This window comes from Erinaceus europaeus, chromosome 2 (assembly GCF_950295315.1).
Source record: "Erinaceus europaeus chromosome 2, mEriEur2.1, whole genome shotgun sequence".
Classification (NCBI taxonomy): Eukaryota; Metazoa; Chordata; class Mammalia; order Eulipotyphla; family Erinaceidae; genus Erinaceus; species Erinaceus europaeus.
Window position 1 is genome coordinate 24729789 of NC_080163.1, and position 18696 is coordinate 24748484.

Genomic DNA, 18696 nt, shown 5'->3' on the forward strand with positions numbered 1-18696 from the left:
CTCTGCATGAACCCTTAAGAATTCAAACATGAATCTGACATCTCCTACCTCAGAGAACCCAACGGTTATGCTCCAAGCCCTACAAGATACAGTGCATTGTTAAAATAAAAATCACTGGTATTGCTATTCCTTTTTTTAAACATCAGAACAAGGCACTGGGTAGTGGCTCACCTAGTGTGGTGCACATGTTACTTGGTGTGAAGACCCAGGTTCATGCCCCTTGATTCTCTCTACCTTAGGGGGAGGGCTTTGCAGGTGGTGGGGCAGTGCAGGTATCTCTTCTTTTCTGTCTCTCTCCCACACTCTCTGCTTCCCATCTCTATTAAATATATATATACACACACACACTTGGAATGGTACAGTCATGCAGGCACTGAGCCCCAGGGATAATCTTAGTGACCAAAATAATTGTAACTACTGCTAGGAAGTCTCTCAAGACATTTTTAGGATGTTTTGCTTCTCTGCTGTATGGAAGAAGTTTTATCTCATCAAACTATAAATATAGTTAAACAAAAATGGGGCTAAAGTAGTAGACTTAATTATCATGTTTAGACTGAACATGACGTATGATTCTTCTTGAATTAAGAGCTCTATTTTATGTTCTATTCCTCAAAGGTTGTGAAGATGAGAAAAGATGTGAAGCGAATCCGAGTTTTGGTCATCCGAAAACTTGTCAGAAGTGTTGCTAGACTGAAATCAAAAAAGTAAGTCATAAAAAATAACGGGTCTGTGACTAACAGTACTTTAAAAGTGGTCTTTTCCAATATTTACAAAAACTAAAAGTGGCATCCGATGAGTACTGGATATATCAAACAATAACGGGTCTATGACTAACAGTACTTTAAAAGTGGTCTTTTCCGGGAGTCGGGCTGTAGCGCAGCGGGTTAAGCACAGGTGGTGCAAAGCACAAGGACTGGCATAAGGATCCCGGTTCGAACCCCGGCTCCCCACCTGCAGGGGAGTCGCTTCACAGGCAATGAAGCAGGTCTGCAGGTGTCTATCTTTCTCTCCTCCTCTCTGTCTTCCCCTCCTCTCTCCATTTCTTTCTGTCCTATCCAACAATGACAGCAACAATAATAACTACAACAATAAAACAACAAGGGCAACAAAAGGGAATAAATAAATAAAATAAATATTTTTTTAAAAAGTGGTCTTTTCCAATATTTACAAAAACTAAAAGTGGGATCAGATGAGTACTGGATATATCAAACACACTTTGCTTTATCTGTTGAGAGAATCTGAGTGATGTCATCTGTGCTCTTTCGGCATGTATTCAAATGACTGGACCATATGATGGTCCATACGATGAACTCTGCTATTTCCTCAAAACTCTTCCTTTCAGTTGTGAAATGAAATCTGTTGGGGCTCATTTATGTTTGTTATTCAACGTGTTTAAATATTCCTTTAATTCTGGAGAACAAATTTTGATATAGTGAAAGTATATCAAACTTACAATTTTAGCATTTGAAGCATTATATTGCATTAAATTAAAGACTATTTTTTTCTTTTTTATTTATTTTCCATTTTGTTGACCTTGTTTGTTTTTGTTGTTGTTGTAGTTATTGTTGTTATTAATGTCGTTGTTAAACAGGACGGAGAGAAATGGAGAGAGGAGGGGAAGACGGGGGGGGGGGGGGGGGAGAGATAGACACCTGCAGACCTGCTTCACCACCCCTGCAGTTCCACCCCTGCAGGTGGCGAGCCAGGGGCTCAAACTGGGATTCTTACGCCTGTCCTTGTGTTTCGCGCCATATACACTTAGCCCACTGTGCTACTGCCCGACTCCCTAAACAGACTATTAACTGACTGATTAAAAAAAAAAGTACTATTGTATATAGCCACTAGGAATTAGAAGGCCAATTCTCTATTTGTGGTAATAGTTTTTTAATTATCTTTATTTATGTACCTATTAGATATTGACGGCTAGAAATCGAGAGGGAAGGAGTGATAGGGAGGGAGAGACATCTGCAGTAGTACATCTGCAAAGCTTCCCTCTCCATGTGAGGGATGGGGGGACTGGTGTGCTACCCCCTGGCTCCCGGGGTCATGGCTTTTAATAAAATTTTCAGGGAAACACTTATTATAATTTTTTTTCAAGAACATGAGTTCATGAAATTAAGGAACTTACTGAGGGGAAAATAGCACAGGATGACAGAGTATGACAGAGTTACTTAGAGATTAATCAGTTTTTCTGAAAGAAATGAAGAGATTTTTCATTATGTTTGAATCTAACATTAATGCTTTCTTTGACTTTATATGGTATTTTTTCTTTTTCTTATTATTATTATTTTGTAGGGGTTCCGAAGATGCACTATTAAAAAACCAAAGAAGGGCACAGAGATTGCTTGAAGAAATTCATGCCATGAAGGTAAGGATTAGTGTGGGTGTGTTTTTGTTTCTGGTGCCTGCCTCTGAGGTGGGGGTGTGCGCGCACACATACGCATATGTGGTGTTACTTGACTGTTACTGAAGCTTACTAAGGCTTTTTTTAATGTTGGTGAAGAGTGTAAAACACTTGGAAAACTGTAATGAGTTACACAGTTTGTACTTTTCTGTTTCTTACTGACTTTGTTAAAGTACTAGACTAATTCGAGTCAAGACTTTGCCAGACTAAACTATCCTGTGTTTAATAATGCTTCATGCCCAAGATTTTATTTTTACTAGGACTTTAGGCATGGAATCTAAGTTAAGGTCAAGAATTAAAATGTCCATGCTATTTGGTAATGTGGATGATGATCTTGGTGGCTGACATCATGCCTTGGTGATTGCCAACACAATAAATTTTTGCCTGGTGCTGTCAATACTTTCTTCAGCCCTGTAGTAACTTGAAATAAAATTAGTGTTGAACAAAAATGATGCATATTTTTATTTCTTTCAGCCAGACTCTTCACTACCATAATTTTCAGGTCTTTTCACTGCTTTTACTTTGTGGAAACTTTCATTTACCAAATGATATATTATTAAATGTCTGGGAGACTGTTATATTGTAGAACTTAAACACACCATTTGGTACCAGCAATTATCTTAACTGCTGGGTTGTTTTGCATTTATGTTTGACTGTTACATTTTGGTATTACTTTCAAGCTTTGAGGAGATAAAAGAGCAAGAGAATTCTCTAAACATATTTTAATTGAGTAGATTGTTCAAGCTTCTTACCATTTTTCTTTTTTCTTTTTTAAGGTAAAGTAGAAAGACTATTATAGTTAATCTGAATAGAAAAACGTAGGATGGGATGTTGATGATTTTGTCCCCATCTCCTCCTCACTCCCATGAACTATAAAATTCATGGAATCTTATCTAATACGGCATTTGTTGTTGTTGGAAGTTTTAATTCTTTATTATTCATCCACTTATTCAAAATACTCTGTATTTGACCCCCTCTTACCATGTGTTACTTTGGTCTATACATCCTTCATCCTTATTTACATACTATTTTTTTCTTATTTTTTAAATTCTTATAAGAAATAAAATATTTGGTGGTCTGGGAGGTGACGCAGTGATAAAGCTTTGGACTCTCAAGCATGAGGTCCCGAGTTCGATCCCCGGCAGCACATGTGCCAGTGATGTCTGGTTCTTTCTCTCTCCTCCTATCTTTCTCATAAATAAATAAAATCTTAAAAAAAAAATTTGAACATAATGCAAAGATAGAAGGTTATGATTTATCTCTTGTCACTTTCGCTTTTTCTTATCCTATGTCTCAATTACATTGCTTACCCAAATTTTTCTCTGTAATTTCTTCTGAATAGTCATCTTCGTTGTCCTAAATTATTCAGAGGTTTTGAGGAACTATATAATTGCTGATTTTATTTAGCCATGCAAAGGATGCCATATTTATATATAGCCAATATCAGTTTGTGATTAATGTTTAGCAAAAGAGAAACTTGTTAATTTTAAAATATTTTTCATCTGCAACTTAATGGTGAATTTTATTTATTGTTAGAAAAATTGCCATGTTTCATCTATATGTAAAGTTTATTTTCTGTTTTTATTCTATCTTATCAGTAGTAGCAAGTTAGATTCAATGATTATGTAAACTTCTTGGGTTCATAAGATTAATGTGTCATAAACATAGCTTTGTTTTCCTCTTTCCTGTTCCTTGTGGTCTTAGAAAACCCACTATCAGATTCTTGCATCATATAAACCTGAATTTCAGGAGGGATGAGGACAAGTTGGTAGAGGGAGATGTGTTGTGAGACCTGTCATGGGAGATACAGTAAACATGTTGGAGCAGTAGTCTTATAAATAATCATTTCTGCGGAGGGTAGATAGCATATTGGTTATGCAAACAGATTCATGCCTGAGGCTCCAAAGTCCGAGGTTCAGTCCCCCGCATCACCATAAGCCAGAGCTGAACAGTGCTCTGGTTAAAAAATAAAAAACAAAACTAAACAAAATAAATAATCATTTCTCCAGATAAAATGATTTAATTTAGCAATAATGTGTGTGCTCTACGTGGGGCGTCACAGCCCTGGTCCAAAAGTAGTTTAATTTATAAAAGACAGAACTCTAGAATACATAGCTTTATGTAGTCCTTAATTTTAAAAAATTGTCATTATATACATATATACATATCATTTGAATTTATAGGAGTATTTAAGGTGATCAGGATTGGATACTTTAACCTAAGCTTATATCATACTCTTTAAAAATCATTAACTTGGGGCCAGATGGTGGTGCACCTGATTGAGTGCACATTACAACGCACAGGGATCCAGGTTCGAGCCCCTGGTCCCCACCTAAGAGGGAAAGCTTTGCAAGTGGTGAAGCAGTGCTGCAGATGCTTCTCTCTCTCTTTCTATCTTTCTCTCCCCCTCTCTTCCACTCTCCCTCTCTACCATCCCCTTCCCTCTCAATTTCTGACTGTTTCTATCCAATAAATAAGTAAAAATCATTAGGTTTTAATGAGATAAATGTTTTCCTAGTAGAAAACTGTATTTGTTTTTTTATATGTCAAATTCCATTACTCATTTATACTTCATATAAAGAAAATACAGTTTTTTTTAGGGAGGGGGTGGGATATGGAGATTGGGTGGTGGGAATTGTGTGGAGTTGTACCCCTCCTACCCTATGGTTTTGTTAATTAATCCTTTCTTAAATAAAAATAAAATAAAATAAAATAAAAAACAAAAAAAAAAACAATGAAGTCATGTATGCAGGAAGCCCTTATTCCAAAAAAAAAGAAAAGGTAGATCCTCAGTTAAATAAATTATAACATTTCTAGTAAAAAAAAAAAAAAAGAAAATACAGTTTTCATTTAAATTGGAATTCATTTGTAATTTCTCTAGCAAGTGTTTATTGCATATATGAGAGTGTCAAAGAAAAATATGAAGCAAAAAAGTTGCAGTCTCAATTAAATGTTGAGAAAAACCTCTACTTGTTTTTTTTTTTTCCCAGATGGATTTGTTTTTTTGTTTCTTGGCTCATATGTCACTACTTTTTAGTGTTGTTCATGACATATTGTTCTATATTTGCTTTCTGTGATAATAGGGTATTCTGTTGCAAGATTCACTTTCTCAAGGAGAAGGTATTTTTAGTAGTGAGAGATTGTCTTTTCTAGTCAAGAAGAAAGAATGGTCCAATCTGTATTATACTATAAGATCCGAACCTATAACTTCACAGGCTATGCTGAACAAATACCAAGTCTTTGCTGCCATTCCTAACAGTATTCATACTTTAATTTTGCCTTTAGTATGGAAACTAGCTTCTGAAATAGTTTCTTTCTTTAAAAGCTTTTTACAAATCCTTAAGTTATTTTTGCAAGAAAAGAGATAGTAGAAACTATGGCACTTGCTGAAACCAGCCAAAATGTACAAGGAACTCCTTCCTTTTTTTTTTTTAATAATTTATTTCTTTATTGGGGAATTAATGCTTTACATTCAACAGTAAATACAATAGTTTGAACATGCATAACATTCCCCAGATTCCCATTTAACAATACAGCCCCCACTATTTCATTCATCATTTCTCATGGACCTGTATTCTCTCCACCCACCCACCCCAGAGTCTTTTACTTTGGTGTAATACTCCAATTCCATTTCAGGTTCTAATTGTGTTTTCTTTTCTAATCTTGTTTTTCAACTTCGGCCTGAGAGTGAGATCATCCCATATTCATCCTTCTGTTTCTGACTTATTTCACTCAACATGATTTTTTCAAGGTCCATCCAAGATCGGCTAAAAACGGTGAAGTCACCATTTTTTACAGCTGAGTAGTATTCCATTGTGTATATATACCACAACTTGCTCAGCCACTCATCTGTTGTTGGACACCTGGGTTGTTTCCAGGTTTTGGCTATTACAAATTGTGCTGCCAAGAACATATGTGTACACAGATCTTTTTGGATGGATGTGTTGGGTTCCTTAGGATATATCCCCAGGAGGGGAATTGCAGGGTCATAGGGTAGGTCCATTTCTAGCCTTCTGAGAGTTCTCCAGACTGTTCTCCACAGAGGTTGGACCAATTGACATTCCCACCAGCAGTGCAGGAGGGTTCCTTTGACCCCACACCCTCTCCAGCATTTGCTGCTGTTACCTTTTCTGATGTATGACATTCTCACAGGAGTGAAGTGATATCTCATTGTTGTCTTTATTTGCATTTCTCTGACAATCAGAGACTTGGAGTATTTTTTCATGTGTTTCTCGGCCTTTTGGATCTCTTCTGTGGTGAATATTCTGTCCAAGTCCTCCCCCCATTTTTGGATGGGGTTATTTGTTGTCTTGTTGTTGAGTCTGGCAAGCTCTTTATATATATTGGTTATTAAACTCTTATCTGATGTATGGCATGTAAAGATCTTCTCCCATTCTGTGAGGGGTCTCTTGATTTGGGTAGTGGTTTCTTTTGCTGTGAAGAAGCTTTTTAATTTGATGTAGTCCCATAGGTTTATCCTTGCCTTAGTCTTCTTTGTAATTGGATTCGTTTCATTGAAAATGTCTTTAAAATTTATGCGGAAAAAAGTTCTGCCAATATTTTCCTCTAAGTATCTGATATTTTGTGGTCTAACATCCAAGTCCTTGATCCACTTGGAATTTACTTTTGTATTTGGTGAAATAGAGTGATTCAGTTTCATTCTTCTGCATGTTTCAACCCATTGTTTCCAACTGCATTTGTTGAAGAGACTCTGCTTTCCTCATGTAATAGTTGGGCCCCTTTGTCAAAGATTAGATGTCCATACGTGTGGGGCCTCATTTCTGGGCTCTCAATTCTATTCCACTGGTCAGTGTGTCTGTTCATGTTCCAGTACCAAGCAGTTTTGATGACAATGGCCCTATAATACAGTTTGAGATCTGGGAGTGTGATGCCTCTGGTTCTGTTCTTTTTTCTCAAGGTTGTTTTGGCAATTCTAGGTCTTTTCTGGTTCCAGATAAACATTTGTAGCATTTGTTCTATTCTCCTAAAAAATGTGCTTGGGATCTTGATGGGGATAGCATTAAATTTGTAGATGGCTCTGGGTAATATATTCATTTTGATGATGTTAATTCTTCCAAGCCATGAACATGGAATATCTTTCCACTTCTTTGTGTCTTTTTCAATTTCTTTGAGTAGTGACTCATAATTTTCAGTATACAAGTCTTTCACTTCTTTGGTTAGGTTTACTCCTAGATATTTTATTGTTTTTGTTGCTATAGTAAAAGGAATTGATTTCTGGATTTCAATTTCTTCTTAGTGTTTGCATAGAGGAATGCCACTGACTTTTGAATGTTAATTTTATAGCCTGACACCTTATTGTATTGCCTGATGATTTCCAAAAGCTTCTTGCTGGATTCCTTAGGTTTTTCCATGTATACTATCATGTCATCTGAAAATAAGGAGAGTTTGACTTCTTCTCTTCCAATCTGTATCCCTTTAATTCCTTGCTCCTGCCTGATTGCTATGGCAAGAACTTCCAACACTATGTTGAATAGTAATGGTGATAGTGGGCAACCCTGTCTAGTACCTGATCTGAGGGGAAATGCTTCCAGTTTTTCACCATTGAGTATGATGTTGGCTGTAGGTTTGCTATATATAGACTCCACTATCTTCAGGAATTTTCCATCTATTCCCATTTTTTGTAGTGTTTTGATCATAAAGGGATGTTGTATCTTGTCAAAGGCTTTCTCTGCATCTATTGATATGACCATGTGGTTTTTGTTGATGTGGTGGATCACATTGATTGATTTACGTATATTAAACCAACCTTGCATGCCTGGGATAAACCCCACTTGGTCATGATGAACAATCTTTTTGATATACTGCTGTATCCAGTTGGCTAGAATTTTGTTCAATATTTTCGCATCTATGTTCATCAGAGATATTGGTCTGTAGTTTTCTTTTTTGGTTGTGTCCCTGTCTGCTTTTGGTATCAGGGTGATGTTGGGTTCATAGAAGCTGGCAGGGAGTATTCCAGTGTCTTCAACCTTCTGGAAGACTTTTAAAAGTAGAGGTATTAGTTCTTCTTTTAAAGTTTTATAGAATTCATTTGTAAAACCATCTGGTCCAGGACTTTTATTTTTGGGAAGATTTTTGATAACTGTTTCAATTTCATTAGCTGTGATGGGCCTGTTCATGTTATCCACTTCCTCTTGACTTAGTTTTGGAAGTTGGTAGGTATCTAGGAAATCATTCATTTCTTCCAGGTTCTCTAGCTTGGTGGCATATAGTTGTTCATAGAAGCCTCGCATGATATGTTGAATTTCTGCAGTGTCTGTTGTGATTTCTCCTCTTTCATTTACTATCCGATTTATTTGGGTCTTCCCTTTTTTGTTTTGTGAGTCTGGCTAAAGGTTTGTCGATTTTGTTTACTCTTTCGAAGAACCAACATTTACTTTCATTGATCTTTTGTATGGTTTTCCTATTCTCAATGTTATTTATTTCTGCCCTAACTTTAGTGGTTTCTGTCCTTCTGGTTGCTTTAGGATTCCTTTGTTGTTCTTCTTCTAGGTCTTTAAGATGTGCAATCAGGCTGTTTATTTGTGCCTTTTCTTGTTTCCTAATGTGTGCTTGTATAGCTATGAACTTCCCTCTTAGGACTGCTTTAGCTGTGTCCCAAATATTTTGATAGCTTGTGTCTTCATTTTCATTGAACTCTCGAAACATTTTGATTTCTTCCTTGATTTCCTCTTTGACCCAGAAGTTGTTAAGAAGTGTACTGTTGAGCTTCCACATTTTGGCACTGTTACTAATCTTTTGTTGATTGTTAAGTGTTAGTTTAATTCCACTGTGGTCTGAGAAGATGCTTGGGATGATTTCAGTGCTCTTGAATAGGCTGATGCTGTCTTTGTGGCCTAACATATGGTCTATCCTTGAGAATGATCCATGTGGATTTGAGTAAAATGTGTATTCCAGTTTCTTGGGATGAATGACTCTGAAAATGTCCAATAGTTCTAGTTTATCTATCTCTTCATTTAGCTCCCTTATGTCTTTACTGATTTTCTTCCTGGATGATCTGTCAAGTTGAGATAGTGGGGTGTTGAAGTCCCCTACTATGATTGTGTTACTGTTAATATATTGCTGTAGCTCTTTCAGTAGAAGTTTGATGTATTTAGATGGATTCTCATTGGGTGCATAGATATTAATAATTGTTAAGTCCTCTTGATTGACTGATCCTCTGAGCATTAAGTAGTGTCCATTCCTATCTTTTTTAATCTTATCTATTTTAAAGTCTATCATGTCAGATATGAGAATAGCTGTTCCTGCCCTTTTTTGTGGGCCATTGGCTTGTATGATAGTTTTCCATCCTTTCACTTTAAGTCTGTTTTTGTCTTGTTGAGTTAGGTGAGTTTCCTGTAGACAACATATTGTTGGTTTGTGTTTTCTGATCCATCTTGCTACTCTGTGTCTTTTAATAGGTGAATTCAGGCCATTGACATTTATTGATATCAAAGATTGAAGATATTTTAACGCCATTCTTGTAGAGTTTTAGAGTGTTTTGATATATGTCCTATTTGTGGTGGTCTGGTTGTTTATAGGAGACCTTTCAGAACTTCTTTCAGGCCAGGCTTATTGATGGTTGCTTCCTTCAACTGTTGCTTGTCTGAGAAGGTTTTGATGCTTCCATCTAGTCTGAATGACAGTCTAGCAGGATATAGTATTCTTGGCTGAAAGCCTTTCTCATTGAGCACTCGATAGATATCTTGCCATTCTCTTCTGGCCTGTAGTGTTTGTATGGAGAAGTCTGCTGCTAATCTTATGGGTTTTCCTTTGTTGGTGACTCTTTGTTTTTCTCTTGCAGCCTTGAGGATCCTTTCTTTATCCTTATTCCTTTCCATTCTAAGTATGACATGTCTTTGTGTCTTTAGGTCTGGGTTAATTCTGTTTGGGACCCTCTGGGCTTCTTGAATCTTTATGTCTTTGGTGTTGTCTAGACTAGAGAAATTTTCAGCTATTATGGCCTGGAGAATGCTTTCTTCCTCCCCTTCTCTTTCTTCCTCTGGTAAGCCAATAATGCGTATATTGTTTCTTTTGTAGTCATCCCATAGGACTCTGTTGTTGTTTTCAGCATCTCTTAATCTCTTTTTGAGATCTCTTACTTCTTTTTTAGTTGTCTCTAACTCATCCTCAATTTTGCTGATTCTGTTTTCAGCCTCATAGATTCTATTCTCTGCCCTCTACTGCTTTCTGGAGTTCATCTATTTTGTTGCCCTGCTCTGATACTGTTTTAGCTTGTTCAGCTAGTTGCTTTCTTAGCTCAGCGATTTCAGCTTTCAGCTCTCTAATAACCATGAGATAATTAGAATTTTCTTCCATTTTCTCATTTGTTGTTCCTGCATTTCTGATTACAATTTTTTCAAATTCTTTACTCACTGCTATTATTATTTCCTTAGCTAATGTTTGGATGTTGAACTCGTTGTTTTGTGCTTCACCCTCTGGAGGACTTTTAGCTGGACTCTTGTCCTGGTTCGAGTCTCCAATATTTTTTCTTGTTGTTTTAACCATTTTATATATGTTAACAGTTTTTTCAATCCCTGAGTTGGAACTCAGTGGTGTAAAAGCCTCTTTTTTTTTCTTCCCTGTAGGCTATGGAAGCCTAAGGGCTTTTAAACTATCAATAGGCTTCTTAGCTTAATCACTGACTCCTGACCAAGAGATAAAGCAGGGTGTGGCAGAGATAATCTAGTGGTTATGCAAAGAGTCTTTCACACCCCCTCAGCTATGCCAAGGAGGTATAGGTCTTCTCCTGAGTTTCCCAGTTAGATCTCTGTCCCCTGGTGTCCCTCCCTGTTGCTGCTCCAGATTCTGAGGGTGGTAGCAATGGAGACTCAGAGTTGCACTTAGTGAGTCTCTGGGGAGTTCTTTCCTCCCTTCAGCTGTCCCCTTGTTGTGGAGCAGACTGGAGTTGATGTTGAACTAACTGTTGAACTGTTAGCAGCCACTTAATCTCTCCTTAGGCCCCTCTCTCCTCTCTGTCACCAGCCACGTGTGTTTGTACTCACGGGTGATTTACTGGGTTCCTATGGTCATTCTAGTCCTGTCTTGTTTCGGTCTGAGTGGTCTCCTTTGGTATTTCTAGTTGATCCGGGAGAGGAGAGGAGAGGAGAGAGGAGGGGAGGGGAGGGGAGGGGAGGGGAGGGGAGAGGAGAGGAGAGGAGAGGAGAGGAGAGGAGAGGAGAGGAGAGGAGAGGAGAGGAGAGGAGAGGAGAGGAGAGGAGAGGAAGGAGAGGAAGCCATCTGCTGCTCGTAGCTCCCAAGGAACTCCTTCCTTAATAAGCTTAAATAACTTTACTTGATGGCAGCCACTATATTTTAGTCATTATTACTGTTGGATAGAGACAGAGAAATTAAGAAAGAATAGAGAAAGAGGGGGAGACATCTGCAGCACTACTTTACCACTTGTGAAGCTCCCCCCCCCCCTTAGGTAGGGACCAGGTGCTTGAACCTGCGTCCTAGCACACGGTAACATGTGTACAACCAGCCAGATGTTCCATACCCAGGATCCAATTGTATGTTTTATAATTATTATTATATTTATTATCATGAGGTAAATAATATTTCTGTCCTACAGAATAGAAAGCTGGGGCTAGAAAAGTCAAGTTTCTTGCTCAAAGTTAGGCAGTTGTGAGGTAGTAGATTTTGTAACTATTTATGAAGCTTTATGACATTAACCTGCTTGCCTTTGCTACTTCAATAGGATATTTGCCTATAAGGGAGAAAAATGTTTCTGGATCTTCCTTCTTCATATACTAAGTTCTTTGTTACAGTCTTACTAAGCTGTAGAGATTCTGAGTTTGGTTATTTTTCTACAAAGAATGACTTATTCAGATTATTACTATTTTAGGCTTTAACTTTAAAGTGTATCTTGGACAAAAGTTTAATTATTATTTTTGAGCACTTATCTCTGAATAATAAATATGTACATATTAAGATTGTTGAGTAATGAGAAAGATGAGGAGAGAGAAAGAATCAGACATCACTCTGGTCCATGTACCTGCCCGGGATTGAATTTGGGACCCCATGCTTGAGAATCTACTACTTTATCCACCTTTGTGCCACCTTCTGGACCACTTATCACTGATACTTCTTTACCAGAGCACTGCTTAACTCTGCTTATGGTAGTGCTGAGAATTGAACCTGGGACCTTTGGTGCCTCAATCATGAAAGGCTTTCTACGTAATCATTGTTGCTATTTCCCTAGTCCCTATCTCTGATATTTCTAGTAAAGAATAAATAAAATAAGTAAATAAATAAATAAAAGAAATATGGCTCATTATCATATGTACTCTTGAAAAATATCCTGGAGATTTGGAGATTCTGGAGAAAATCCTTTGAAGAAATTAGAACTTGTAATAAACTAATAAATAGTTTTAACTTCCTTGACATTTTGAAGTGTTGCTTCTTAAGTCAGAGCTCATCCAATGACCAGTCTTTTAGTTCATCCTTATAAAACATTTAATATATCCCTGTGTCTTAGTTAAATGACAGGGAAAGGAAGCCTTAGCCACCAAAAATATTTTCTTAAGACATTTAGATGAATTTCCATTTTGAGTAATAATATGGAGAAAAATATCTGGGTATATATAGTTGAGGTTTGATAAGTTTCTTTTTTTTTTCTTTTTTTTTTTTCAGCTGTTTGGACTTGAACAAGAAAAACTAAACTTGACAATACTTGTAGGTAAACTGTTTTGGAAGTAAGTCAACTAATAATAAGAACCAGAAATAGTTCATCCTGCAGGGTATCTACTTTCCTATGTGTGAGGACCTGGGTTCAAGCTCGAGCATCACTAGGAGAACCCTTTGTGTGGTGGAGTGGTGCTTTGTATTCAGGGTGTGTGTGTGTGTGTGGGGGGGTGTCCTTCCATTTAAAAAGGGGGCATGGGGAGGTGGGGAAGGCATGAGTCTGCTCTGTGGTATCATGCGTGTACCAGACTCTGATTTCATTTCATGGTGCTGCTGTTTTAAGAGGGGGCTGGGGGGAATGTGTGAAAATATATATATATAATTGTAATTTTGTCATTTTTTTTAATTGACATACTGATTACTAAAGTACTTTTACCATCACCAGTTTTTATTTTTAACACATTATCTTTGAGAAGACAAGAAGTGACTTTGGTTCGTTTCTTATAAATTTGCCACCCCTTTAAGAAAAACAGATTATGGGATTTTACTTCAAAAACTGTTGTTTTTTTTTTTTCTCCCTATCATGAGCCATTTTGTTAGGAGAGAATCTCTAGAATCAAAGCACGTATCTTTTCTGATTTATTCCTTAGGATATAGACATTTTATGTAGTCTCTAGACTGGCATGATTGCTATTTTATATTTTCTCTGCCTGTTTCTGAACATTATAAAGTAACTTTAGATGACAAGAACTATTTAAATGTTTATTTGACTTTAAGTGTATTTAATGTTTGATCATTTAAGTAGATAGGTCCACAACGTTTCTGTTGTACCCCTCAGCTAACTATCACTTAAGTTTAAAAACTGCTTTGTCTATTTTGTTTCTTAAGGGGCCAGAACCTTCCAAATGCATGGTTTCACCTCTTCAGGCTGCATTTTCATTCATATAGAAATACCGAAAGAGGGAAAGACACTGTGGCTTCTTCTGGTGTCATTATGCCTCACAAATGGTACTGAGATTTGTTCTGTTTTCCAGCAGATTATTTGCAGTGTGAGAGATTGGGGTAAAGTTACTATAAGAGCATTTTAAAGCTTCATTTGGTTAATTTACTTATTAATGTATATGATAGCTACTTTGGCAAACGCTAGAAGAACAAGATAGCTACTTTTAAATAAAATGCAAATATTTGAACTATTGAATTCACCCTTTTTCTCACTAAAATAGTAATTACTTCTATAGCAGTAATTATCAGTCTTGATGAAAAGAATTTATAGTTGGAAGATACTTGCAGTTTAATTTTCAGAATATGAAAATTCAGCTTTTAACATGAAAGGCAACTTGGAACTAAAATGAGACAGTACTATTTGTAGACATTTAGTAATCCTTTAACTGGCAGCCAACAAAATCCTCACAGTGGTAATGAACCTGGTTTTAGCATATCACTTCTCTTCAAGAACCTAAATCAACCAGGTCTTATTCCTCACAGATACAAGGTTTTTTGTTAGTTTGACTTGTTTTAATTGGTTGACCCCTCTAATCCTGACATACTTTATCTCTCATCTGCAGAGGTGTGTGTGTGTGTGTGTGTGTGTGTGTGTGTGTGTGTGTGTGTGTGTGTGTGTGTGTTGGTGTTGTGTGTGTGTATCAGACCTCACATATTTGCTATTCTACCATTCCACCCCTACTGGATCAACTTTCTATTTATTTCCGGAGTACTGGGTGCAGTGAGAGGAAAGACACATTATGCCCTCTACATAGCTTTCCTGGTGGCAATTAAAAAAGAATACAGTAGGAAGTGGGGTAGAAAGCACAAGGATTATGCAAAGAGACTCTCATCCCTGCAGTTTCTATGTCCCAGGTTATATCCCCCACAGCACCACCGTAAGCCAGAGCTGATAATAAAAAATAAAAGCTGGTAATGAAAAATAAAAAAATAAATCAGCAGTGGTACCAGAGAGATATCTCCAGTGCTGTGGTATCTTTCCCCTCTCTGTTTTTCTGTTAGGAAAAATAAGAAAAAGTGGCTGGAAATGATAAAATCTTGCGTGTGTGAGACTACTCACACACTAAAAATATTTAGAAACATAGAGGTTATTAATGATTTTTACAATGTAATCGAGAGTAAAAAATAAACAAAAAAAAATTAAAAACCTGCCAGAAACAGAAAATAAAGAGCATTTGGAAATAGTAAGAATTGACACATGAGTGCAGAGGGATATAGCACAATGGTCATGCAAAGTTTTAAATGCCTGAGGCACCAAAGGTCCCAGGTTCACTCCCCAGCACCATCATAAGGCAGAGCTGAGCAGTGCTTTGGTAAAAATATAATTAAGGGGAGTCAGGCTGTAGCGCAGTGGTTAAGCACAGGTGGCGCAAAGCGCAAGGACCAGAGTAAGGATCCCAGTTTGAGCTATGGCTCCCCACCTGCAGCGGATTCGCTTCACAGGTGATGAAGTAGGTCTGCAGGTGTCTATCTTTCACTCCCCCTCTGTCTTCCCCTCCTTTCTCCATTTCTCTCTGTCCTATCCAACAACAATGACAACAATAATAATAACCACAACAATAAAACAACAAGGGCAACAAAAGGGAATAAATAAATAAATGTGTAAAAAATAAAATTAAGACATAAATAAGAAGTCTTTTAAAAAATTGACACGTTATAGTTGTGGTGACCACATGACTGGGATACTTTGGGAATTTACCCTTTGTTCCGGTGTATCTTTTTATATAACTTTTATTGATTTTGCTATTGGTCTGCAATACAAGAAGTTTCAGGAGTTTGATTTGTGCTATATGTATAGTGATTATTTATCACCATCAGCTTAATTCTCCTTCTGCTCACCTCTTTTCTAACCCTTCCTCTCTGCTAATCACTATACTGTTTCAGACTCATTTTTGTTGTGTATTGTTTATTTTGCTTTCCTATGCCACATGAGTGCAACCTTGTAATTTGTCTTTTACTTTGACTTATTTCAGTCAACATGGTTATGTCAAGAGTTGTGTGATTTTTAGTTGTCTGTCATTTCACTGTTAAAAATTATCCTAGTTTGAGCACACAGCAAATTGTATGATCATTATTGTTGAGATTCATTGTTGACATTACTGTTCTTGACATTCAATTATTATTATTATTTTTTTTTGGCCAGAGCACTGTTCAGCTCAGGCTTACGGTGGTGTGGAGGGGATTGAACCTGGGATTTTGTGGCCTCAGGCATGGGAATCTCTTTGCATAACCATTATGCTATCTCCCCCATTCTAATTTTTTTTTAATTTTTATTTATAAAATGGAAATATTGACAAGACCATAGGATAAGAGGGGGTACAAATCCACACAGTTCCCACCACCAGAATTCTCTATCCCATCCCCTACCTTGAAAGCTTTCCTATTTAACCCTCTGGGAGCATGGACCCAGGATCATTTTTTGAGAGAACCCTGTTAGTCTTTCCTTTGTTGGCATAGCGAAATGTTTTCAATTCTCTTCTTGCCCTGCTTTATTTTAGTGGTATTTAACAACCAAGAGTTGAGCATGGGTAAATTTATTTTTCATCATTTCATTGAGAAAAACAGTGATTTAGGAGACAGTTGTCCCATGAATCCAGTTTCTTATCTCCCCAGGATGCCCAAGCACCATATCTACCACTGTCTTCCTCCATCAGAGTGTACTGTGTCACCCGACCACCTCCCTCTGTTAGAGTCCTTGGTTCTGCATCACAAATAGTCCACAGCTAGTCTTAAGCTTCATTCTGTATGTTCCCTTTTCTTTCCTTCCTTCCTTCCTTCCTTCCTTCCTTCCTTCCTTCCTTCCTTCCTTCCTTCCTTCCTTCTTTCCTTCCTTCTTTCTTTCCTTCCTTTCTTTCTTTCTCCCTGTCTTTCTTTCAAGTTTCACCTGTGAGATTATCTGATTTTTGTTCTCCTGGCTTATCACACATAAAATGATTCCTTTAAGTTCTACCCAAAATGTACAAAAAGAGATTACATCATCTTACAGCTAAATAGCATTCCATATACCACAACTTCCTTAACCACTCACTCATCTGTTGTTGGACATTTTGGTTGTTTCCAAATGTGGGCTATTAAAAATGGTCTTGCTGTGAACATAGATGTATATAGGTCTCTTCAAATAAATATTTTTCTGTTCTTAAGATAGATTGCTAGGACAGGAGTTGCTGAATCTTATAAGAGCTTTATTTTCTATGCTCCTGAATCTTATGGTAGCTTTATTTCCTATGCTCTAAGTAATGTTCTGTACCACATAGATTGAACCAGTTTACATTCCCACCTACAGTGTAGAAGAGTTAATATGGATAAGTTTTGATTGAAGAAAGAGGTTGGTGACCAGTTACAAAAAGACATTGCGTAACTGGAAACTTGAAAGTAGACAGTTTACAATATTACAGTGGGTGAACAGAATATGTGTTCAGGGGATTCTATGTGAAGTTGAGTGAATGAGATATGAGACTCCTGGAAATATAATAGAGCATAAAAATACATTGAAGTCACATAATGAAAAGACTTAAATTTCAGACTGAAGTTATGATATTAAAGAGGGGGAATCAAAGTCAATAGACATCATTGGTGTATTGCACCAAAGTAAAGACTGGGATGGGGTGGGAAAGGGTTCAGGTCCTGGAAGGCAAAGTAGAACCTAGTGGGGGTTGAATGTGGAAAACTGAGAAATGTTACCCCTGTACAAACTATTGTATTTTATTTTATTGTTGACTGTAACTATTAATTCCCCAATAAAGAAACTTAAAAAAAAAGTTAACAGACATATCAGAGAAAGCAAAATGGGTGTGGAAGGAATCATAATAGGCATGAGGTCGGGTGACCACACTGTCTAACCTGAACTACAAAAACTGGGGATACCATTAAATGAAGACGAGAACACGGGAATAGCAGGAGGAAAAGTGCTGTTTTATTTGGGAAAATATCCTGTAGCAGTATGGTGACAAAGTATAGCCTTATTGAAATCCCATCTGGTAGATCTGTATTTAGTAAACACTAGAACAATATTTAAGAAATACGGATTTTGTTGTCATTGTATGATAGCATTAATAAGATTCGTATCTGGAAGAACTTGAAAATGTTAATAATTTGCTTATGCGTTACTTCAGAGAAATCTATTTCTTGAATTGTTTCCAAATAGACACTCTCCCCACACACAAAAAAAAGACTCAACTTTTTTTTGTATCGTGTGCTTGATTTTATCAGGGACTAACACTGTGTGATCTAAGCATATTCCATCTAGGTTTGGGCACATTTTGGAAAATGCAACGTTTTATATTTTAAGATAAAGTTCCAAATAGAACTTTTTGGAATTAAGAGTCAGCATGATTACTTCCAACTTTTTGTTTGTTTGTTTGTTGTATTTGGTTTTTGTTTGTTTTGACCCAATATCCTTCTTCACAGCTTCATAGGAATACTTTGGTTACAAACATACTTTCCCCACTAGAGACAATACTACATTAGTCATACAGGTCTGAGTCATACTAATAAATCTTTCAAACTGAAGATTCATAAAGAGGTAGTCAAATAAGCAGAATTGGGATACTCTGTTTCAATTACAGTAGCTGTTCTGAATATAAGTAAAGCAGTATTGTATTGGGGCAAGTATATGACTGAGACTCATTTCTTAACCTCAACAGTATCATGTAGTGAGTGTGGTGTTG

At 36.9% G+C, this 18696-nt stretch overlaps 1 protein-coding gene across 1 annotated transcript in view; it reads left to right on the forward strand.

Moving 5' to 3' along the window:
• The window catches only part of SRFBP1 (serum response factor binding protein 1), a 77550-nt gene that overhangs the window by 26111 nt on the left and 32743 nt on the right, over nt 1-18696 (forward strand). Inside the window, exons 2-3 of the mRNA XM_016190091.2 lie at nt 616-704; nt 2296-2368. Coding sequence (XP_016045577.2) covers nt 616-704; nt 2296-2368 — 162 coding nt within the window. The remainder of the gene's footprint in view (nt 1-615; nt 705-2295; nt 2369-18696) is intronic.